Source organism: Lytechinus variegatus, chromosome 1, assembly GCF_018143015.1.
Source record: "Lytechinus variegatus isolate NC3 chromosome 1, Lvar_3.0, whole genome shotgun sequence".
NCBI classification, from domain to species: Eukaryota; Metazoa; Echinodermata; class Echinoidea; order Temnopleuroida; family Toxopneustidae; genus Lytechinus; species Lytechinus variegatus.
The window spans coordinates 54,807,083-54,830,583 of record NC_054740.1 but is presented as its reverse complement, the minus strand read 5'-3'; the positions used below and the strand labels follow the sequence as shown (position 1 = coordinate 54,830,583).

Sequence of the window (23,501 nt, the reverse complement as noted above, 5' to 3'; positions counted from 1 at the left end):
TGATTTAAATGTCCCGCACGACATTGCTTTTATACATATTCATAACGATTTTTATCTGTGATTGGCCAACGCTATTTGTTGTTCGTCATGTGATCAAATTGGTATGATTAATCGATGTTGCTTTTAAATCATAACATACATGTCATTGGCATTTTCAGCGACCACCCTGCTTTGATTGATCTTGTCGTCAATTCAGAAAAAATGTATCAGTGATTCAAAATAACATTATTTCCAATAGATATATTCTGAATGGTCTCACTCATTTTTCTTGTTGTCTCAAAAGCACATGATTCGGACCATGCATATTGCAGATTTCAGTGCAATCATGCTTGGAGAAAGACAATTGCCATAATGCCCTCTGGTTGTAATGCCGATTTATTAACTGTTTTATTGTTCTACACCCCCCCCCCCCTCATGCATAAGACTTTGCAACTTGAAGAAAATTGATTTTAGCTCATATTACACATTTGTTAAGATACATTTACTTTGTGAGCATAATACAATAATATTAAAAGGGCCACTGAATTCAGGATTATGTAAATAGCTTCAACCGGGCATGATGGCTCAGTGGTAGAACGTCTGTCTCATGAACAGGAGGTCGTGGGTTCGATCCTCGACCAAGTCATTCCAAAGACTTATAAAAATGGGACCTTCTGCCTTCTTGCTAGGCACTCAGCACTTAGATTGGAGAAGGGTAATAATAACATGTTATGTTAAGCAGGGCCCGTTGGTAGAGCAGTTTCCTAGATGGACTGGCTACACCCTAGGTAAATAAAACGTTATTATCATCATAATGATAGTGATGATGATGATTATTATTATTTTTATTATTATCATCATTATTATTATTATTATTACTCGGATTTTGTCTAAATGTATTGTTTTGACCACAATATGGGAACCATAACTATTATGTAGACATATGGGCCTGCACCGGTCGTATTATTATTTGTTCTGTCGTTGTTAGAGGAATCTTTACCGGGGGGGGGGATTCTATGCCCCAACCACAATCCTGAAATAATTGCTGACAACAAAGGTTTGTGATACATAGCCGCTAAACTACATAATATGGATGCTGATGATGAAAAAAAAACCGTTCCTGAATCCTCCATGTTACTATAAAGGCTGGAAGTTCAATGTTCACAAACTGATCACTATTTTGGCGCAGCGCCAGAGACGTTATAACTTCATGAATTAGAGAGTATATGCATTCAGGGTTCACAGTTCATATTCGCGTGCAATGATTATATGGCACACATAGGCGGCGGAAGCGGGGGGGGGGACGTGTCCCCCCTAATTTTTTTTTTTTTTTTGCTTGTCAATTTATTTACCTACGCGTCCCCCCTAAAAGTTTTAGGTTGAGAACCTTTTTTTTTTTGCTTGTCAAATTTTTTTTTTGGTTGTCCCCTCCTAAAATTTTTGGCTTCCGCCGCCAATGCGTGGAATTCCATTATTTTAACCTTTTGTGCTTCAGGCAAGGAGGTCCTAATCATCAAATTAGTAAAAATTGAAACATTGTATAATTCAAACAATAAAAAAAAAGAAATAGTAAGTGACATCATCCACTCTCTCATTTGGATGTAAATTGCTCGTTCATATAACTGTTGTGTTAAAAATAAGCGAAACTTTGAAAGGTCATAACTTTCTTATTTCACATCCGATTTTTATGAAATTTTCAACATTGCGCTTGTCTGATTTTTCTCTATTGATTCAAATCAACATTTTCTGAGGTGGACTTGACATTTAAGAAGCACCTGAAGTCATATTTCTTTAATGCATGATTTATTTTGTTTGTATATGGTTTATGATTGTGTTGTATTATTATTGTATTCAATGTAAATTTTTGTAAAGTGCTATGGTACAAAAGTGAATAGCGTTTCTTAAATACAAGTATTATTATCAAATCGAATTGCCATCGATTAGGATTTATCTTCTTATTTGCCTTGTACCCGATACTCATTTCAACATTTTTATACTCTTGATACTCTTGATAACCTACAATGGAACTTTAGTAATGAATCTTCAAACAATAATAAAGTTTTGCAGTTTTTTTATAATAAAAGTGTACAAATATTTACATTGAATATCTTATTAAGACTATTGCTCATTAAGTATGACATTTTTGGCAATTACATTATACATATATATATACACAGGAAAAATTAAAGCTCATGCAGAAATAACATGGATACAAAGTAAGCTTGTAAAATCTTGTCAGCAAATATAGACTATATAGTTCCAAGAAGGAAAACAGGTTGCAAAGTTTTCTTTAGCAACATATTAATATTGATCTACCATAACATCACTGTTGAAATCAATACACAACGTTAATCTGCTCACCGTTGTTGCATTTTAGTTTACTCATTTATCTAAACATCCATGATTAAACCACCCAACAATATTGGATATTGGTTTGATTTGGAGATAATTAAAATGATAATAGTATATACAGATCACAAAATTCTCCCATAAGTAATTAAGAGACGAAGTATGATATTTTAAATTTAATAATAATAATAATCCGCATTTATATAGCGCTTAATATATCGGAACGACGTCTCTAAGCGCTTTACAGGCATATTATTACCCCGGTCTTCGGATCCTTGCATGCCCGCATACAATGTATGTACCTTCTCCACTCCCTGGGGAGCATTCCAACAAGAGTTCCAAGACTCAATTGCTAGGCATACTACATATAGGCTTTCACATCCTACCGGGTACCCATTTAACACCTGGGTGGAGAGTGGCAAAGTGTGGATTAACGCCTTGCCAAAGGACGCTAGGCCATGGTGGGATTCGAACACACAACCCTCTGATTTCAAGACGAGAGTCAGAACCGCTACACCACGACGCTTCCAAATCTTCAGAAATTTATATACAAGCTAAAACTGGAAACTCGATTCCGTATCATTAATTAATGCATTTTTTCTATGACAACACTTCGACTTGCACACAAACGTTCCACTTTGATTGACACAAAAAAATGCAAACAAAAAATTAAAAAGGCACCCGAACAAATTATGGTTTGACACATCAAAATTGAATAAAAAAAAATAATGCAACTACAGCTATACAAGGAAATACTCCACAATATGTGCGGAGCGAGGAGTATTGCACATTACCCCTTTAATGCTAATAAGACATTTCCTTTTTAAACGAGAGAAAGCTTTGAGGACCAATCTTTCTATTGTAGAAGAAAAACCCGAAAATCGTCGAGAGTAAAACTTTCACCGTAATCGATTGTTTTCAAATCGAATTGCCATCGATTGGGATTTCTTAGAATAAAAAAAAACAATCATCAGCTTTTTCGAATATAACTTTGGATAATTGTTAATGAGAAGCCCGCGTGAAGGAATATCAAATTTAAAACAAAAAAATAAAATTACTCTTTTTGTATTTGATGAGTTATACTCATTCTTCTGGTCTTCAAAGATTTTTCCCGATATCTGTTTTACTTTATCCTCTTATTTGCCTTGGACCCGATACTCATTTCAAAATTCTTATACTCTTGACCTACAATGGTACTTTAATAATGAATCTTTAAAGTTTCGCAGGTTATTTTCATAAAAGTGTACAAATATTTACATTGAAAATGTTATGAAGACTATTGCTCATTAAGTATGACATATTTGGCAATTACAATACATATATAGACAGGAAAAATTAAAGCTCATGCAGAGATAACATGGATACAAAGTAAGCTTGTAAAATCTTGTCTGTAAATAAACTATATTGTTCCAAGAAGGAAAACAGATTGAAAAGTCTTCTTTAGCAACATATTAATATTGATCTACCATCATATCACTGTTGAAATAAATACACAACGTTAATCTGCTCAATGTGGTTGGATTTTAGTGTGCTCATTCATTAACCATCCAACAATATCTGATATTGATTTCATAATATACAGATCAAAACAATTCTTCCAGTGGTAACGAAGCATTAGTAGTATAGTGACATTTTAAATCTATATACGAGCTAAAAGTGGAAACTCGATTAAGCATTATTAATGTAAAAAAAATGTTTTATCCATGACAACACTTTGACTTGCTTACAAGCGTTCCACTTTGATGTGCACACAAAAAATACAAAAAAAAAATTAAAAAGGCGCCCGAAGCAATTATGATATGATACATTTCAAAAGTAAATCGAAAAAAAAATCATGGTACTACAGCTACACAGGTAAATACTCCACAATATCTGTGGAGTGAGGAGTATTGCACATTACCCCCTTAATGTTAAGGCATTTTCTTTTTAGACGAGAGAAAGCTTTGAGGACTAATCTTTCTATGGTAGAAGAAAAACACGAAAATCGTCGAGAGTAAAGTTTTCATCGCAAGCGATTGTCTTCAATTCTCATACGGCTGAAATCTTCAGGAAATGGAATCGTACAATTGCCCTGTTTAATTTTTATAAACTATTTCTCTAACAGAATGTTAAATTCGTAATTGATAGAAATTTATTGCTATTTAGATCATGCAGATAACACACAGAAGCTCATTTTATAAAAAGTAATGTTGCATACCTATTCCGAAAGGATATAAGCCCATTTTATAACAAAGTCTAAATTTTCTCAGTACTCAGGTTCGACATCTTTAGGCAAACACCAATTTTTTTTTGAATTTTTTCTTTTCCTCTTGTGTGATAATGTCTTTTCTCGGTGTCAGTTCTTTGTCTCCAGGACAATCACTGCTCCTTTTTAATGGCGTTTTTTCATTAGTCGTCCTCAGTGAATCGACTGGACTGTCTTTTAACTCATTGACAATAATTACCATGGGGCTATTTTGAACTTGTGAACTGCATTGGTCCGTGCCACTGTCAAAGGCTTTGTTACCAGGATTGGCAGGATTGTTCGGTTTTTCTTCTTGAAACATACAGAATTTACGGATCAGTATAACTATGAGCATTATAAGTGTCACTACCAAAACTGCTAATACGAGTCCGATGATCAACTTATCATCTGTTCGAAGTTTTTCAGCTCTCCTTGTGACATTTTGGAAAGTAAAATCCCTGATCATTCCACGATGTCCAGATTCGGAAATGCCCAGGTTCGTGGTAAAAGTTTCTGCAGAAGTTTCTGTACTGCTTGCTGGTATCTCAATACACAGAGACACTTCAAGGTCATTTACAGTGTGATTTGCTAATTCGCTCGGGTATGAACATACTGGATTATCAATCTTGACGTCCTTCTCGTTGTTTATGGATAGTTGTTGATACCATTGGCGCAATGGCTCCATTCTACAGTCGCAAAGCCAAGGATTGCCTTCCAGAAACAGAATTTCGACGTTGCTTGTCAAGATCTCCAAAGTCAAATTGTCAATTTGATGAAGATTGTTCCATCTTAGATCCAAACGAATATTCGGTAGATGAAGAACATTACCAATAGAAATCAATCGATTTCCAGAGAGATCAATGGTCATTAGGTAATCCATATGTGCAAAGACATTAATGTAAAGAGTTGTGAGAGAATTGTTGGACAGGTCTAAGTAGACCAATGAAGATAGGTCTTTGAAGACATCCTCAGGAAGATTAACCAGTTTGTTCATGCCGAGAAAAAGACGCTCGAGGTTCTTTAAATTGTGGAAGACACCGGAAGTGAGTTGAGAAAGACTGTTTTGGTACAGGTCAATGACCTCTAGCTTTGGTACGAGTTGGAAGGTTCCGTTCTCGATGACTCTCAGTGAGTTCCTGCTCAAGTAGATGTTTCGGAGTCGGTTTTCTGTTCCGTTTAGTGCGTACCGATCGAACACCTGAAGATTGTTGTAGAGCAGCTTGATTGACTTGAGTTGAGGTGCCCCGATGAACGTATTTGCTTCGATCTGTAAAAATAGAGGAGACATATTTGGTCAAAATATATGTATATATGATTTTCATATAAAATAAAAGTGGCATGAAAGACTTTGTAACAAATTACATTATTGTGACGAAATTGCCTGGTTCGAACCAATAACATAATTGAGTAGGTTTGAACAAACACTTGGCGCCTGAAAAAAATAATCAGATGGAGTTAAGGAGAAAATTTTAAAGAATAAAGAGAAGAGAAGATGGGAGATGGGTGAGAAGAGAGAGAGAGGGGGAGGGAGAGAGATCATAATGTGAGCGGCCACCGCTCGCAATGTTTGTCATTAATCAGTTAATTGGGGGAAACTGTTTTATTTACACAATCTAATACAATATACAAAGTGGAATATAAGTTTTCAAGGAAAAAAAAACTAAAATAGGTACACTCTTAAAATAGTTGGGCAAAATATGCAAATTTTTAACCAACCCTCGGCAACATAGTGTCCATACAACTATTGGTTAAAATCTGCCTATATTGGGTAATAAAAACTAATAATTGGGTAATAAATTTGCTCAATTTTATGATAATTGCCCAAAACATATATAATATGTTATTACTAACATACATTACCCAACACAGTGGACAGTATGTTGCCTAACATTTTAAGTGTGTATGCTTGTGAGATGTCAAAGTGGAATGAATTCACAAGATAATGCTAGTCTTTTAAGTTTATGTATCCTCTGATCTCCTGTAAATAGTGACTATCAGAACTCTGGATTTAGACCCAGGAGCGGAAATCCGAGGGGTCCCCCAACTCAAAATAGTAGGGGGATACAATATATTTGTGGTCTTTTATAATGGTAAGAAATACATCATTCAAAATTGAAGTAAAACATATTTCAGGACGAGATGACCTTACTTTTGGGATGATTACCTTTTTTTTTTTGCTTGTCAAATTTATTTTCGTCGAAATGACTTTAAATCTTAAATTTGGGGTGATAACCTTTTTTTTGCTCGTCAAATTTTCCAGCCCCTTGTCCCCCCTACCTTTTGGGATAGATTTCCGCCCCTGTTTAGACCCAAATCAATTTGAATTTAAATTTGAATATGAAATCTTTATGATTTAGATTTCACTAAAACTATCTGTAGTCAATTTTTATTTTGTATCTCAGAGTTTCATATCACAAAGATTTGATTTGGGATCCAGACCATAACACAAATGTTGGCGATTAATTGCTAGATGGTGATGGCCAATCCAGATCAATGTTATATTTGTGTTTTGTTCAAAACACTCAATAGAAACCAATCATAGGTGTCCTTTCATATTTTGTATTCATCATAAACCTTTGTGTTACTGGGCCCTGATAAATTGAGGGGAATACCCGGCCATTGTTAACGGTCGTTAATAATAACAATATTGGCAGTTTCATTCTCATTGGTTGCATTTCATTTGAAACCAGTCTCCGGGCGTTCATTGTGAGTTGTCTTATGATAAGTCAAATAACGAACATGTGTTTGAGATCATTTTGTTCGACCCAAAATGGAGTCTGGGTCGAAAAGGAAAAATTCTGGTAAATATTTTTACCAACAATTTGGTCATTTTTAACAACATTTTGTAGGTTATTCACCTGATTTTGTAAGCTTCGCGCTTAAGGAGAACTACCTGCCATTTTTGCCTATATTTGTTTTTTTTTTTTTTGTGTGGGGGGGGGGCAAATTTCGTGGTAGAAAATTTGTAAAGAGAAAAAGGTTACTTTTATCAGGTTTGTTGTCATTCAGTGGGCATAAAAGGACACGAACATAATGTTGCATCTTTGATATGGAACCATGGTTTGAATAGTCTTGTTATTTATAAGGATTTGATCGATCAGAAAGTTACTGAGCACACATATTTCCATTCAAGTGTTTCCCGATTGGATTATAGCTACAAAATGTTACATTGCTTTTTTTGCGGATGACAGTCCTATAAGATCAGATATAAACTTGTCTCTCTTTATACGTATCTTAATATGGATGAACGCTCACAATCATACAGATACACAATCATATTTCAAAGTCCATGTTTCAAAATTTTTGTTGTTATCTTATTTCATAAAGGCCTTGTTCGCCAACGATTTAGACGCTTATGTGAGGCACTATAGAAACTGGACGCATCTACAAAACATTATACCCTTCACATACATTCTCTCTAATATGAAGGTTTATACTTACATGTGAGATGTTGTTGTTTGACAGTAAGAGGTATTTCAGAAAAGGAAAACCTCTAAAAATCTCGGGTCGTATTCTGGTGATGTGGTTGTAACGAAGAGAAAGATATGAAGCAGCATTGCATTCGAGTGGAATATTCTCCAATGATCTGTATTCACAGTTCGCCTGTTGAAAAGCTTCGACGTATGAACATTTACGATGGCATGGCGAAGAACGTTGAGTTTCGGTGATACGGCACATGAATAGTATGATCAAGATTTGTAAAAACTTATTCAAAGATTGAACCTCCATTTTCTTTATATTTATTGTCATGAAAATGACTATTTTTGCAAAATTATTACGGAAAGGGAAGCCTTGGAGGAGCTTACGATCCGACATACGAACGTTTACTGTGACCTAACTCGTGTCTCATTATCAGAAGAATGATTTAAATGTCCCGCACGACATTGCTTTTATACATATTCATAACGATTTTTATCTGTGATTGGCCAACGCTCTTTGTTGTTCGTCATGTGATCAAATTGGTATGATTAATCGATGTTGCTTTTAAATCATAACATACATGTAACTGGCATTTTCAGCGACCACCCTGCTTTGATTTGATCTTGTCGTCAATTCAGAAAATGTATTAGTGATTCAAAATAACATTATTTCCAATAGATATATTCTGAATGGTCTTACTCATTTTTCTTGTTGTCTCAAGAGTAAATGATCCGGACCATGCATATTGCAGATTTCAGTGCAATCATGCTTGGAGAAAGACAATTGCCATAATGCCCTCTGGTTGTAATGCCGATTTATTAACTGTTTTATTGTTCTACACCCCCCCCCCCCTCATGCATAAGACTTTGCAACTTGAAGAAAATTGATTTTAGCTCATATTACAAATTTATTAAGATACATTTACTTTGTGAGCATAATACAATAATATTAAAAGGGCCAAGTTCAGGATTATGTAAATAGCTTCAACCGGGCATGATGGCTCAGTGGAGAACGTCTTCTCATGAACAGGAGGTCGTGGGTTCGATCCTCGACCAAGTCATTCCAAAGACTTATAAAAATGGGACCTTCTGCCTTCTTGCTAGGCACTCAGCACTTAGATTGGAGAAGGGTAATAATAGCATGTTATGTTAAGCAGGGCCCGTTGGTAGAGCAGTTTCCTAGATGGACTGGCTACACCCTGGGTAAATAAAACGTTATTATCATCATAATGATAGTGATGATGATGATTATTTTTATTATTATCATCATTATTATTATTATTATTACTCGGATTTTGTCTAAGTGTATTGTTTTGACCACAATATGGGAACAATAACTATTATGTAGACATATGGGCCTGCACCGGTCGTATTATTATTTGTTCTGTCGTTGTTAGATGGAATCTTTATCGGGGGGGGGATTCTATGCCCCCACAACCATCCTGGAATAATTGCTGACAACAAAGGTTTGTGATACATGCATAGCCGCTAAACTACATGACATGGGTGCTGATCATGAAAAAAAAACCGTTCCAGAATCCTCCATGTTACTATAAAGGCTGGAAGTTCAATGTTCACAAACTGATCACTATTTTGGCGCAGCGCCAGAGACGTTATAACTTCATGAATGAGAGAGTATATGCATTCAGGGTTCACAGTTCATATTCGCGTGCAATGATTTGAAAAGCATAATGTATGGCACACATAGGCGGCGGAAGCGGGGGGGGGACGTGTCCCCCCTAATTTTTTTTTTTTTTTTGCTTGTCAATTTATTTACCTACGCGTCCCCCCTAAAAGTTTTAGGTTGAGAACCTTTTTTTTTTTGCTTGTCAAATTTTTTTTTTGGTTGTCCCCTCCTAAAATTTTTGGCTTCCGCCGCCAATGCGTGGAATTCCATTATTTTAACCTTTTGTGCTTCAGGCAAGGAGGTCCTAATCATCAAATTAGTAAAAATTGAAACATTGTATAATTCAAACAATAAAAAAAAAGAAATAGTAAGTGACATCATCCACTCTCTCATTTGGATGTAAATTGCTCGTTCATATAACTGTTGTGTTAAAAATAAGCGAAACTTTGAAAGGTCATAACTTTCTTATTTCACATCCGATTTTTATGAAATTTTCAACATTGCGCTTGTCTGATTTTTCTCTATTGATTCAAATCAACATTTTCTGAGGTGGACTTGACATTTAAGAAGCACCTGAAGTCATATTTCTTTAATGCATGATTTATTTTGTTTGTATATGGTTTATGATTGTGTTGTATTATTATTGTATTCAATGTAAATTTTTGTAAAGTGCTATGGTACAAAAGTGAATAGCGTTTCTTAAATACAAGTATTATTATCAAATCGAATTGCCATCGATTAGGATTTCTCAGGGGGAAAAAATAATCAACTTATTTCAAATATATTTAACATTTTAATGAGAAGCCCGCATGAAGAAACATCAAACTTAAAACAAAAAACTAAAATGAGTCTTTTTGTATTTGATGAGTTATACTCATTCTTCTAGTCTTCAGAGATTGCTCCCAATATCTGTTTTACTTTATCCTCTTATTTGCCTTGTACCCGATACTCATTTCAACATTTTTATACTCTTGATACTCTTGATAACCTACAATGGAACTTTAGTAATGAATCTTCAAACAATAATAAAGTTTTGCAGTTTTTTTATAATAAAAGTGTACAAATATTTACATTGAATATCTTATTAAGACTATTGCTCATTAAGTATGACATTTTTGGCAATTACATTATACATATATATATACACAGGAAAAATTAAAGCTCATGCAGAAATAACATGGATACAAAGTAAGCTTGTAAAATCTTGTCAGCAAATATAGACTATATAGTTCCAAGAAGGAAAACAGGTTGCAAAGTTTTCTTTAGCAACATATTAATATTGATCTACCATAACATCACTGTTGAAATCAATACACAACGTTAATCTGCTTACCTTTGTTGCATTTTAGTTTACTCATTTATCTAAACATCCATGATTAAACCACCCAACAATATTGGATATTGGTTTGATTTGGAGATAATTAAAATGATAATAGTATATACAGATCACAAAATTCTCCCATAAGTAATTAAGAGACGAAGTATGATATTTTTAATTTAATAATAATAATAATCCACATTTATATAGCGCTTAATATATCGGAACGACGTCTCTAAGCGCTTTACAGGCATATTATTACCCCGGTCTTCGGATCCTTGCATGCCCGCATACAATGTATGTACCTTCTCCACTCCATGGGGAGCATTCCAACAAGAGTTCCAAGACTCAATTGCTAGGCATATAGGCTTTCGCATCCTACCGGGTACCCATTTAACACCTGGGTGGAGAGTGGAAAAGTGTGGATTAACGTCTTGCCAAAAACGCTAGGCCATGGTGAGATTCGAACACACAACCCTCTGATTTCAAGGCGAGAGTCAGAACCGCTACACCACGACGCTTCCAAATCTTCAGAAATTTATATACAAGCTAAAACTGGAAACTCGATTCCGTATCATTAATTAATGCATTTTTTCTATGACAACACTTCGACTTGCACACAAACGTTCCACTTTGATTGACACAAAAAAATGCAAACAAAAAATTAAAAAGGCACCCGAACAAATTATGGTTTGACACATCAAAATTGAATAAAAAAAAATAATGCAACTACAGCTATACAAGGAAATACTCCACAATATGTGCGGAGCGAGGAGTATTGCACATTACCCCTTTAATGCTAATAAGACATTTCCTTTTTAAACGAGAGAAAGCTTTGAGGACCAATCTTTCTATTGTAGAAGAAAAACCCGAAAATCGTCGAGAGTAAAACTTTCACCGTAATCGATTGTTTTCAATTTTCATACGCAGGGGCCGCGAAACCGAGGGGGGGGGCTTCAGCCTCCTTTTTTTTCCAAAACCGTGTACAAAAACGTAAAAATGACCTTATGATTGTGATTTTTAGCATGGCCAGCCCTTCCCCCCCCCTGAAAACCGTTCCGCGGCCCTTGATACGGCTGAAATCTTCAGAAAATGGAATCGCACAATTGCCCGGTTTATTTTTCTAAAATGTTTCTCTAACAGAATGTTAAATTCGCAATTGATAGAAAGATCATGCAGATAATAACACACAAAAGCTCAATTTATAAAAAATAATGTTGCATTCCTATATTCCGAAAGGATATAAGCCCATTTTATAACAAAGTCTAATTTTTCTCAGTACTAGGTTCGACATCTTCAGACAAACATCAATTTTTTTGTGCATTTTTTCTTTTCCTCTTGTGTAATAATGTCTTTTCTCAGTGTCAGTTCTTTGCCTCCAGGACAATCACTGCCCAAGTACTTGCTCATTTTTAATGGGGTTTTTTCATTTTCGTCCTCTAATGAATCGACTTCACTGTCATTCAACTCATTGACAGTAATTACCATGGGGCTATCATGAACTTGTGAACTGCATTCGTCCGTGCCACTGTCAAAGGCTTTGTTATCAGGATTGGCAGGATTGTTCGGTTTTCGGAATTTACGGATCAGTATAAATATGAGCATTATGATAAATGTCACTACCAAAAATGCTACTACAAGTCCGATGATCACAGCCAAAGGCAATTTATCATCTGTTCGAAGTTTTTCAGCTCTCCTTGTGACATTTTGGAAAGTAAAATCCCTGATCATTCCACGATGTCCAGATTCGGAAATGCCCAGGTTCGTGGTAAAAGTTTCTGCAGAAGTTTCTGTACTGCTTGCTGGTATCTCAATACACAGAGACACTTCAAGGTCATTTACAGTGTGATTTGCTAATTCGCTCGGGTATGAACATACTGGATTATCAATCTTGACGTCCTTCTCGTTGCTTATGGATAGTTGTTGATACCATTGACGCAATGGCTCCAAACTACAGTCGCAATGCCAAGGATTGCCTTTCAGAAACAGAATTTCGGCGTTGCTTGTCAAGATCTCCAAGGTCAAATTGTCAAGTTGATGAAGATTGTTCCATCTTAGATCCAAACGAATATTCGGTAGATGAAGAACATTACCAATAGAAATCAATCGATTTCCAGAGAGATCAATGGTCATTAGGTAATCCATATGTGCAAAGAGATCAATGGAAAGAGTCGTAAGAGAATTGTTGGACAGGTCTAGGTAGACCAAAGATGAAAGGTCTTTGAAGATATCCTCAGGAAGATTAACCAGTTTGTTCATGCCGAGGAAAAGACGCTCGAGGTTCTTTAAATGTTGGAAGACACCGGAAGTGAGTTGAGAAAGACTGTTTTGGTACAGGTCAATGACCTCGAGCTTTGGTACGAGTTGGAAGGTTCCGTTCTCGATGACTCTCAGTGAGTTCCTGCTCAAATAGATGTTTCGGAGTCGGTTTTCTGTTCCGTTTAGTGCGTACCGATCGAACACCTGAAGATTGTTGTAGAGAAGCTTGATTGACTTGAGTTGAGGTGCCCCGATGAACGTATTTGCTTCTATCTGTAAAGATAGAGTGAGACATACTTGGTCAAAATATATATGTATATGATTTTCATATAAAATGAAAGTGGCATGAAAGACTTTAACAAATTACATTATTGTGACGAAATTGCCTGGTTCGAACCAATTGAGTAGGTTTGAACAAACACTTGGCGCCTGAAAAAAATAATCAGATGGAATTAAGGAGAAAATTTTAAAGAATAAAGAGAAGATGGGAGATGGGTGAGAAGAGAGGGAGAGAGAGAGGGGGGGGGGGAGGGAGAGAGATCATAATGTGAGCGGCCATCGCTCGCAATGTTTGTCATTAATCAGTTAATTGGGGGAAATGGTTTTATTTACACAATCTAATACAATATACAAAGTGGAATATAAGTTTTCAAGGAAAAAAAAACTAAAATAGGTACACTCTTAAAATAGTTGGGCAAAATATGCAAATTTTTAACCAACCCTCGGCAACATAGTGTCCATACAACTATTGGTTAAAATCTGCCTATATTGGGTAATAAAAACTAATAATTGGGTAATAAATTTGCTCAATTTTATGATAATTGCCCAAAATATATAATATGTTTTTTATTAACATACATTACACAACACAGTGGACAGTATGTTGCCTAACATTTTAAGTGTGTATGCTTGTGAGATGTAAAAGTGGAATGAATTCACAAGACAATGCTAGTCTTTTAAGTTTATGTATCCTCTGATCTCCTGTAAATAGTGACTATCAGAACTCTGGATGTAGACCCAGGGGCGGAAATCCGAGGGGACAGGGGGACGTGTCCCCCTACTCAAAATAGTAGGGGGACACAATATCAAATGCCCCCTACTATTTGTGGTCTTTTATAATGGTAAGAAATACATCATTCAAAATTGAAGTAAAACATATTTCAGGACGAGATGACCTTACTTTTGGGATGATGACCTTTTTTTTGCTTGTCAAATTTATTTTCGTCGAAATGACTTTAAATCTTAAATTTGGGGTGATAACCTTTTTTTTTGCTCGTCAAATTTTCCAGCCCCTTGTCCCCCCTACCTTTTGGAATAGATTTCCGCCCCTGTTTAGACCCAAATCAATTTGAATTTAAATTTGAATATGAAATCTTTATGATTTAGATTTCACTAAAACTATCTGTAGTCAATTTTTGTTTTGTATCTCAGAGTTTCATATCACAAAGATTTGATTTGGGAGCCAGACCATAACACAAATGTTGGCGATTAATTGCTAGATGGTGATGGCCAATCCAGATCAATGTTATATTCGTGTTTTATTCACTTTTATTTTTTTTTTAACACTCATATTTTGTATTCATCATAAACCTTTGTGTTACTTGGCCTTGATAAATTCAGGGGAATACCCGGCCATTGTTAACGGTCGTTGATAATAACAATATTGGCAGTTTCATTATCATTTGAACCAGTCTCCCGGCGTTCATTGTGAGTTGTCTTATGATAAGTCAAATAACGAACATGTGTTTGAGATCATTTTTGTTCGACCCAAAATGGAGTCTGGGTCGAAAAGGAAAAATTCTGGTAAATATTTTACCAACAATTTGGTCATTTTTAACAACATTTTGTAGGTTATTCACCTGATTTTGTAAGCTTCGCGCTTAAGGAGAACTACCTGCCATTTTTGCCTATATTTAGTGTTTTTTTTTTTTGGGGGGGGGGCAAATTTCGTGGTAGAAAATTTGTAAAGAGAAAAAGGTTACTTTTATCAGGTTTGTTGTCATTCAGTGGGCATAAAAGGACACGAACATAATGTTGCATCTTTGATATGGAACCATGTTTGAATAATCATGTTATAAGGATTTGATCGATCAGAAAGTTACTGAGCAAAAATATTAGTGTTTTCCGATTGGATAGCTACAAAACGTTAGATTGTTTTCTGCGGATTACAGTCCTATAAGATCGAATGTCATTTCAATATAAACTTGTCTCTCTTGAGCGCTCATAGTCATACAGATACACAATCATATTTCAAAGTCCATGATTCAAAATATCTATTGTTATCTTATTTCATGTAGGCCTTGTTCGCCAACGATTTAGACAATATGAGGCACTATAAACTGCACGTATTTACAAAACATTATACCCTTCATTCAGTCTCTCTCATACTTACATGTGATATGTTGTTGTTTGACAGTAAGAGGTATTTTAGGAAAGGAAAACCTCTGAAAATCTCAGGTCGTATTCTTGTGATGTGGTTGTAACGAAGCGATAGATATGAAGCAGCATTGCATTCGATTGGTATAGTATCCAATGATCTGTATTCACAGTTCGCCTGCTGAAAAGCCTCAACGTATGAACATTTACGATGGCATGGCGAAGAACGTTGAGTTTCGGTGCTACGGCACATGAATAATATGATCAAGATTAGTAAAAACTTATTCAAAGATTGAACTTCCATTTTAGATATTTATTGTCCTGAAAATGACTAATTTGGCAAAATTATTACGAACGTGGAAGCTTTCGAGGAGCTTACAATTCGGCATGCGAACTCGCTGCGTGTCATCAGAAGAGTGATTTAAATGTCCCGCATGAGATTGTTTTGTATACATATTCATAACAAATATTATCTGTGATCATGGTGATTGGCCAGCGTTCGTCATGTGATCAAAATACGTTTATGATTCATCAATATCATAGTCAATTGCTTTAAATCACAACATTATTGTCAGTTTATGAGAAGCAGCGACCATGCATCACCTTCTTTGATTTGACCTTGTCGTCAATTCAATAAAGTGAATTAGTGATTCAAAATCACATTATTTCTAATAGATTACCTTAAATCATATTCTGAATGGTCTTACTCATTTATCTCATTGTCTCAAGAGCACATGATTCGGACCATGAATATTGCAGATTTCAGTGCAATCATGCTTTGAGAAAGACAATTTCCTCAATGCCCTCTCGGGTTGTAATGCCGATTTATTAAATGTTCTAATGTTCTACACCCCCTCATGCATAAGACTTTGCAACTTGATGAACTTGATTTGAGCTCATATTGCATATTTGTTAAGATACATTTACTTTATGAGCATTATATATTTAAAGGGCCAAATTCACGATCATGTAAACAGCTTCAACCGGGCATGGTGGCTCAGTGGTATATGCGTCTGTCTCATGAACGGGAGGTAGTGGGTTCGATCCTATAGGCCAAGTCATTCAAAGACTTATAAAAGTGGGACGTTAAAACGTTATTATAATAATAATTATTATTGTTATCATTATTATTATTATCATCATCATCATCATCATACTCATTATCGTTATTACTATCATTTTTATTATTATTATTGATTGATTTCATTAGATTTGACCTCAGTGGATTTCATCTAAATGTATTGTTTTGACCACAACATGGTGAACAATAACTATTACGGAGACCTATGGGCCTGCACCGGTCGTATTATTATTTGTTCTGTCGTTGTTAGATGAAATCTTAACCATTTGGGAAGGGGGATTCTATATTTCAATTTTCAATTTTATTTATTTCATTTTCAACAGAAGAACAAAGTAATGAGGTCAAAATAGTTACATACAGACAAAATAAATTCAGGCATGTACAGTATATGATATTTATCTATAAGTAGAAGTAAAACAAAACATAGTAATATATATATAAGCAAAATATCATAACCATTATAAAATAAAATTCTGAGAAAATGGAGGGATCCACTAAAAAGCAGTGCTTGTATTGCGTGGACCCCTCTAAATAATTATTTTAGAATAATTAATTTTATATGCCCCCACATCAATCCTGAAATCATTGCTGACAACAAATGTTTGTGATACATAGCCGCCAAACTACATGGTATGGGTGCTGATGATGAAAAAAAAAACGTTCCAGAATCCTCCCTGTTACTATACAGTGTGTATCAAAAAAAAGTTTACACTTTGAAAAAGACCTGGGAATAAAAAAATATACAACATGTGGGTATTTTTTTCACATATAATCTTAGGTTTGGGTCACATCTATCCAATGAAAGTAAAAGTTTTGACAGAATGTTACACTTGAGTGAGCACTGTCCATTTTTGTAAAGCTCGCAGAAATCTGTTTGCGCAGAAATGCTTGTTTTCACGCTGTGTCAAGTGGAAAGGGCAAAATCAAACTTACCCTGCGAAACATTTCTCATACATTTCCCTTGCACTTTTAGTCAACTGAAATAAAACGGATACATTCACGCATCTTGTAACAATTTTGCCGCCCAAATTGACATTTCAACACTTAGTAAGCATAACCTTTAACCTTTTTGTGCCAGCTGGATCTTAGGACATAACTGAATCTGAACAAAAGTTTATTTCAGACATCTCTAGCATTTTTCACTAAGTTTTTATCATTTAAAGTGGGTTTACATTTCATTTTTAATTTAATACTTGTTTCTCCATACTTTTCCCAAGCTTGACAATGATTATCAAAATGAAAATCAAGCCTTAGCCATTTCATGTAAATTACAGCTCAGTGTAAAGCAAATATCGTCACGATGGCCTCGGTGTGTTGGGAAGTGGGGTGGGGCGCAATGCACTCTTCAAAGTGTTTTTGGCAAGGAAACAAGTTTAAAAAGGTAAAAGATATCTTCAAATCAAATTTCCTAGCTAAATTTCACATGTTCTTCATGATTAAGGTCTACTTTTATCCGCATAACTATTTCAAAGTTCTGCGCAAATCATTTTTCACTAACTTTTCAAAAGTGAGTGGTGCTCACTCAAGCGGAAATATTTTTTGACAGTTATATCGTCATTTGCTTAAATGGATCTGTACCAATGTTAAAGTGTAGAAAAATCTTCAGGAAATTACAAATGTATAATTTTACAGGATTTTTCCAAAGCGTAAACTTTTTTTTGATACGCACTGTAGACATGATAGAGGCTAAAAGTTCAATGTTCACAACTGATCACTATTTTTGGCGCAGCGCCAGAGACGTTATGAGAGAGTATATTCATTCAGGGTTCACAGTTCATATTCGTATGGAAGCTTAAAAGTGCCACCGAGATGTTGAGATAATTATCTCGGGAAGTCGACATCTTGATAGCAAAAGATAAGATGACGAGATCCTGGATCTCATCATGTCGACATCTTTTAGAAGAGATGATGAGATGACAAGATCCCGGATCTCATCATGTCAACATCTTTTAGAAGAGATGATGAGATGACAAGATCCCGGATCTCATCATGTTGACATCTTTTAGAAGAGATATGGAAGCTTAAAAGTGCCACCGAGATGTTGAGATAATTATCTCGGGAAGTCGACATCTTGATAGCAAAAGATAAGATGACGAGATCCTGGATCTCATCATGTCGACATCTTTTAGAAGAGATGATGAGATGACAAGATCCTGGATCTCATCATGTCAACATCTTTTAGAAGAGATGTTGAGATGACGAGATCCTGGATCTCATCATGTCGACATCTTTTAGAAGAGATGATGAGATGACAAGATCCTGGATCTCATCATGTCAACATCTTTTAGAAGAGATGATGAGATGACAAGATCCCAGATCTCATCATGTCAACATCTTTTAGAAGAGATGTTGAGATGACAAGATCCCGGATCTCATCATGTTGACATCTTGTAGAAGAGATGATGAGATGACAAGATCCTGGATCTCATCATGTTGACATCTTCTGGAAGAGATGATGAGATGACAAGATCCTGGATCTCATCATGTTGACATCTTGTAGAAGAGATGATGAGATGATGAGATGATCTTGTCATCTCAACATCTCTTCTACAAGATGTCAACATGATGAGATCCAGGATCTTGTCATCTCATCATCTCTTCTACAAGATGTCAACATGATGAGATCCAGGATCTTGTCATCTCATCATCTCTTCTACAAGATGTCAACATGATGAGATCCGGGATCTTGTCATCTCATCATCTCTTCCAAAAGATGTCAACATGATGAGATCCAGGATCTTGTCATCTCATCATCTCTTCTAAAAGATGTCAACATGATGAGATCCGGGATCTTGTCATCTCAACATCTCTTCTAAAAGATGTTGACATGATGAGATCCGGGATCTTGTCATCTCAACATCTCTTCTAAAAGATGTTGACATGATGAGATCCGGGATCTTGTCATCTCATCATCTCTTCTAAAAGATGTTGACATGATGAGATCCAGGATCTTGTCATCTCATCATCTCTTCTAAAAGATGTCGACATGATGAGATCCAGGATCTCGTCATCTTATCTTTTGCTATCAAGATGTCGACTTCCCGAGATAATTATCTCAACATCTCGGTGGCACTTTTAAGCTTCCATAAAGAGATGATGAGATGACAAGATCCTGGATCTCATCATGTTGACATCTTTTGGAAGAGATGATGAGATGACATGATCCCGGATCTCATTATGTTGACATCTTGTAGAAGAGATGATGAGATGACAAGATCCTGGATCTCATCATGTTGACATCTTGTAGAAGAGATGATGAGATGACAAGATCATGGATCTCATCATGTCAACATCTTAAGAAGAGATGTTGAGATGACAAGATCATCTCATCATCTCATCATCTTTTCTACAAGATGTCAACATGATGAGATCCGGGATCTTGTCATCTCAACATCTCTTCTAAAAGATGTTGACATGATGAGATCCGGGATCTTGTCATCTCATCATCTGTTCTAAAAGATGTTGACATGATGAGATCCAGGATCTTGTCATCTCATCATCTCTTCTAAAAGATGTCGACATGATGAGATTCAGGATCTCGTCATCTCAACATCTCTTCTAAAAGATGTTGACATGATGAGATCCAGGATCTCGTCATCTCAACATCTCTTCTAAAAGATGTTGACATGATGAGATCCAGGATCTCGTCATCTCATCATCTCTTCTAAAAGATGTCAACATGATGAGATCCAGGATCTCGTCATCTTATATTTTGCTATCAAGATGTCGACTTCCCGAGATAATTATCTCAACATCTCGGTGGCACTTTTAAGCTTCCATATATTCGCGTGATTTGAAAGGCATCATGTATGGCACAGGCTGATATCAGCCTCCATCGGCTCAATTGAGAAGGAATAAAAACAAGTTTAAAAATTATCCAGTCACAGGAAGGGCCCTCATAACGATTTTTGGGGTGGGTTGCTGAAGTTAATTTCACAAGCAACAACCAAAAAAGTTTTTCACTACAAAATGAAAATCCTTTTCGTTCCACAAAAAATTGACAAGCAAAATAAATGAATAAATAAATAAATGACGTATGACATAATGTTAGGAATAACAAAATTATAATTTTGCTTTGCGGCAAGCCCCGTGGTCGGAGGAAAGTTCAAATCGGCTTCAAGTCGCAGCCGATGATGACGTCATTGAGATTTGAATTGAATGTGCTTTTATTCCTACAGTGGGGCTCAAACCAGACTAAATTTCGATTTCAGTAATCCTAACGGTGTTATAATCTCTGATCGCCAAGATCTTTTTGGTTGGAATGTTTTTATCAAATATTATTGTAATATTGTTAAAATTCGGATCGCAACCAATCGTAATAGCTTTATGAGTGTCAGGCTTTTCACACTACTTCTCTTTTGTTGCTAACTAAATTTTCGTTCAATGGAATGTTAGATTTGCTTTGATAATGTTGCTTAACTTATTTCTAACATATTTTCTTTTATTTCAATTGCATTGATAAATGCAATTGCATTGATAATGTTATCACTGATGAAAAGATTAGTATGATGATAATAAATGACAGGAAATAAAGTGAGATAGACACGTTGGGAAAGTACCTAATATAAATAATAATTTGTTTTATAACATAAATAATTCTCTCGAAGCGTAGTAATATTGTTATGATAGAAAGATGGTTGCTTTCAGGGAATTTTTCATTCTTCTATTAACAAATATTTTTTATATTTACAGTCTTTTACGTTATATGATTTTAAAGGCGAAGAATTTTAAACGTCGCGTTCTTTTGGTATATTCATGCATGCGCAGTATGGCTGTTTAACTAAATCAGAAGTTTCCATCTCATGGATTAGAAAGTAAAAGCCCTCTGTTATCGTCGGCATCATCACTATCGTCATTATAAGTATCATCATCACCATCATTATCATCACCTTCATCATCATCATCACCTTTACCATCATGATCATCGTCTTCACACCACAACCACCACTATCGGCATTGTTATCATCATCACCATCATTATCATTACCTTCATCATCATCATTATCATCATCATAACAATCACCATCATCATAATCGTCATTGTCACCACCATTATCTTCATCACCACCACCATCATTATCATCATCATCGTCACTATCATCATTGTCACCATCATAATCCTCATCTGCCTCATCACCATGACCATTATTCAGAATACATGGTATATCATAAACATCAATATCACAAGCATTCCTTTTGTGGAATAGAACCCCATACCTCTCTCAAAAAATTGCATTTCAAAAAATCCAAGACTGATAAAACATAATGTATTTTCAGTCAACATTTTTTAATTGATTTGAAGTGTAACTTCAGCCAAAAGGATTTCAGCCTATCAAATGTTTTGAAGTCTATGTTCACCTTATGTTAAACATTTAAATATATGATATAATAACATCCTATATAGTACAAAATATTCACCAGCAATGAAATGACTGTTTCTTCCATATAACCACATAATCATTTACACTATTTACATTTTTGTACCATGGGGGTATAGATCTGTGGATTAAATACTTTCATATTGCTTACTATTTTTCTGTATATTTATGTCTCATCTATTTTATACAAAAAATATTTTCAAACAATATCATTGTGATATTTACAGTTATACTTTTATACATAGAAAGGAAGGCGTATATTTTCTGGAAGGCTAAGAGCAGGGGTTCTCAAACTACGGCCCGCGAGACTCTGCTGGATTTTTTTAAATCACTTTTAAGTCACAATATGTAACATGGCTCAATATGGTTACATTGTGTAGACCTAACCGTAATAAAAGTAATGGCAGTCAAATTAATTGACTTTTAAACAAAGTTCAGTGGACTTTTTCTGTCTGTTCGATCTACTTTCTTTTAGATGACCAGCGCTGTTCTCACCATGTTTGGATCTACATCCAGGTGCGAAAGAGCATTTTCCACAATGAACATTTTTAAAGAACTAACTCATACCGAAGTACCTTGAGAGGGGCCGCGAAACGGTTTTCAACGTGCGGGGGGGGGGGGCTGGCCATGCAAAAAAAATCACAATCATATGGTCATTTTTACGTTTTTGTTCATGGTTTTGGAAAAAAGTTGGCGTCTGACAGCCTTGTTAGAGACTACTATAGACATGCTCTATCATTCATTCTTCTTTGACTTCAAAAAAATAATGTTACTTCAAACATTATCTGTCTCCCCAATACCAGGTATTTACAGGTACAAAATAGATTCCTTTTAACAAAGTACTACAAATTTGTTATCATTAATATTGACTCTGGCTGTATTTTGAAATCTTTTCTAATTTTGCCTGCGTTCCATATGAAACTGTTTTGTCGGATTAAATGCTCCCAAAATAAGGGCCATATTGCACAAGAGAGTATCTAGGATCCCGACCACAAGGGTCTTTGCGCTTCGCGCATATTTTTTCTTAGTATCCACTTCACCCAGGGCCCTTTCAGGTTTACTTGGTGTCTCATCTAGCCCTTCAAAGAAAAAGTTTGAGAACCCCTGGCTTAGAGTATAAATACATTGCACACTATAATTGTAGGAAAAGAGAACATTGAAGAGTAATGATAGGAAAGGGGACTTGGAAGAAAGTATAGAAGGCTGAATCGCCTGTAGACTAATTGCAATAAAATTATATATTGGCAGGATTTTAGTTCCAATATATAAATACATGTATATTTACAACCGTGATATACTGAAAAAAAATAACTAAAATAATAGTAGATGAAGATTCAGCCCCATGAAATAGTGTAATAACAAAATATCAATTGTTGTGGCGAGTTCCATTTTACATTGAGAACCACCAAATTGCTATTTGTTTAACAGTCTGAATCGTTGAAAGAGTCGTTCAAATTTCTCTTACACTTGGTTAGATCGAGTTGTATCCCA

At 35.4% G+C, this 23,501-nt stretch overlaps 2 protein-coding genes across 2 annotated transcripts in view; both read right to left on the bottom strand.

The window, feature by feature from the left end:
* Positions 1-4,595: 4,595 nt before the first annotated feature.
* LOC121431055 (SLIT and NTRK-like protein 5) lies at positions 4,596-13,907 on the bottom strand. Its single transcript, XM_041628529.1, has 4 exons — positions 13,896-13,907; positions 12,402-13,448; positions 7,994-8,386; positions 4,596-5,819 (listed from the first exon to the last, which is right to left on the bottom strand). The coding sequence occupies exons 1-4, from the start codon at positions 13,905-13,907 to the stop codon at positions 4,596-4,598; spliced, it is 2,676 nt and encodes an 891-aa protein (XP_041484463.1).
* A 9,215-nt stretch (positions 13,908-23,122) lies between these two features.
* The window catches only part of LOC121431045 (insulin-like growth factor-binding protein complex acid labile subunit), a 3,254-nt gene continuing 2,875 nt past the window's right edge, over positions 23,123-23,501 (bottom strand). Inside the window, exon 3 of the mRNA XM_041628517.1 lies at positions 23,123-23,501. Coding sequence (XP_041484451.1) covers positions 23,432-23,501 — 70 coding nt within the window. The 3' untranslated portion in view covers positions 23,123-23,431.

Coding starts and splice junctions, on each gene's coding strand:
- LOC121431055 (XM_041628529.1), bottom strand. Junction 8,387..12,401: donor AAGTTCATGATAGCCCCATG/GTAATTACTGTC, acceptor GACACGAGTTAG/GTCACAGTAAACGTTCGTAT. Junction 5,820..7,993: donor CAAACAACAACATCTCACAT/GTAAGTATAAAC, acceptor CTATTTTTACAG/ATCGAAGCAAATACGTTCAT.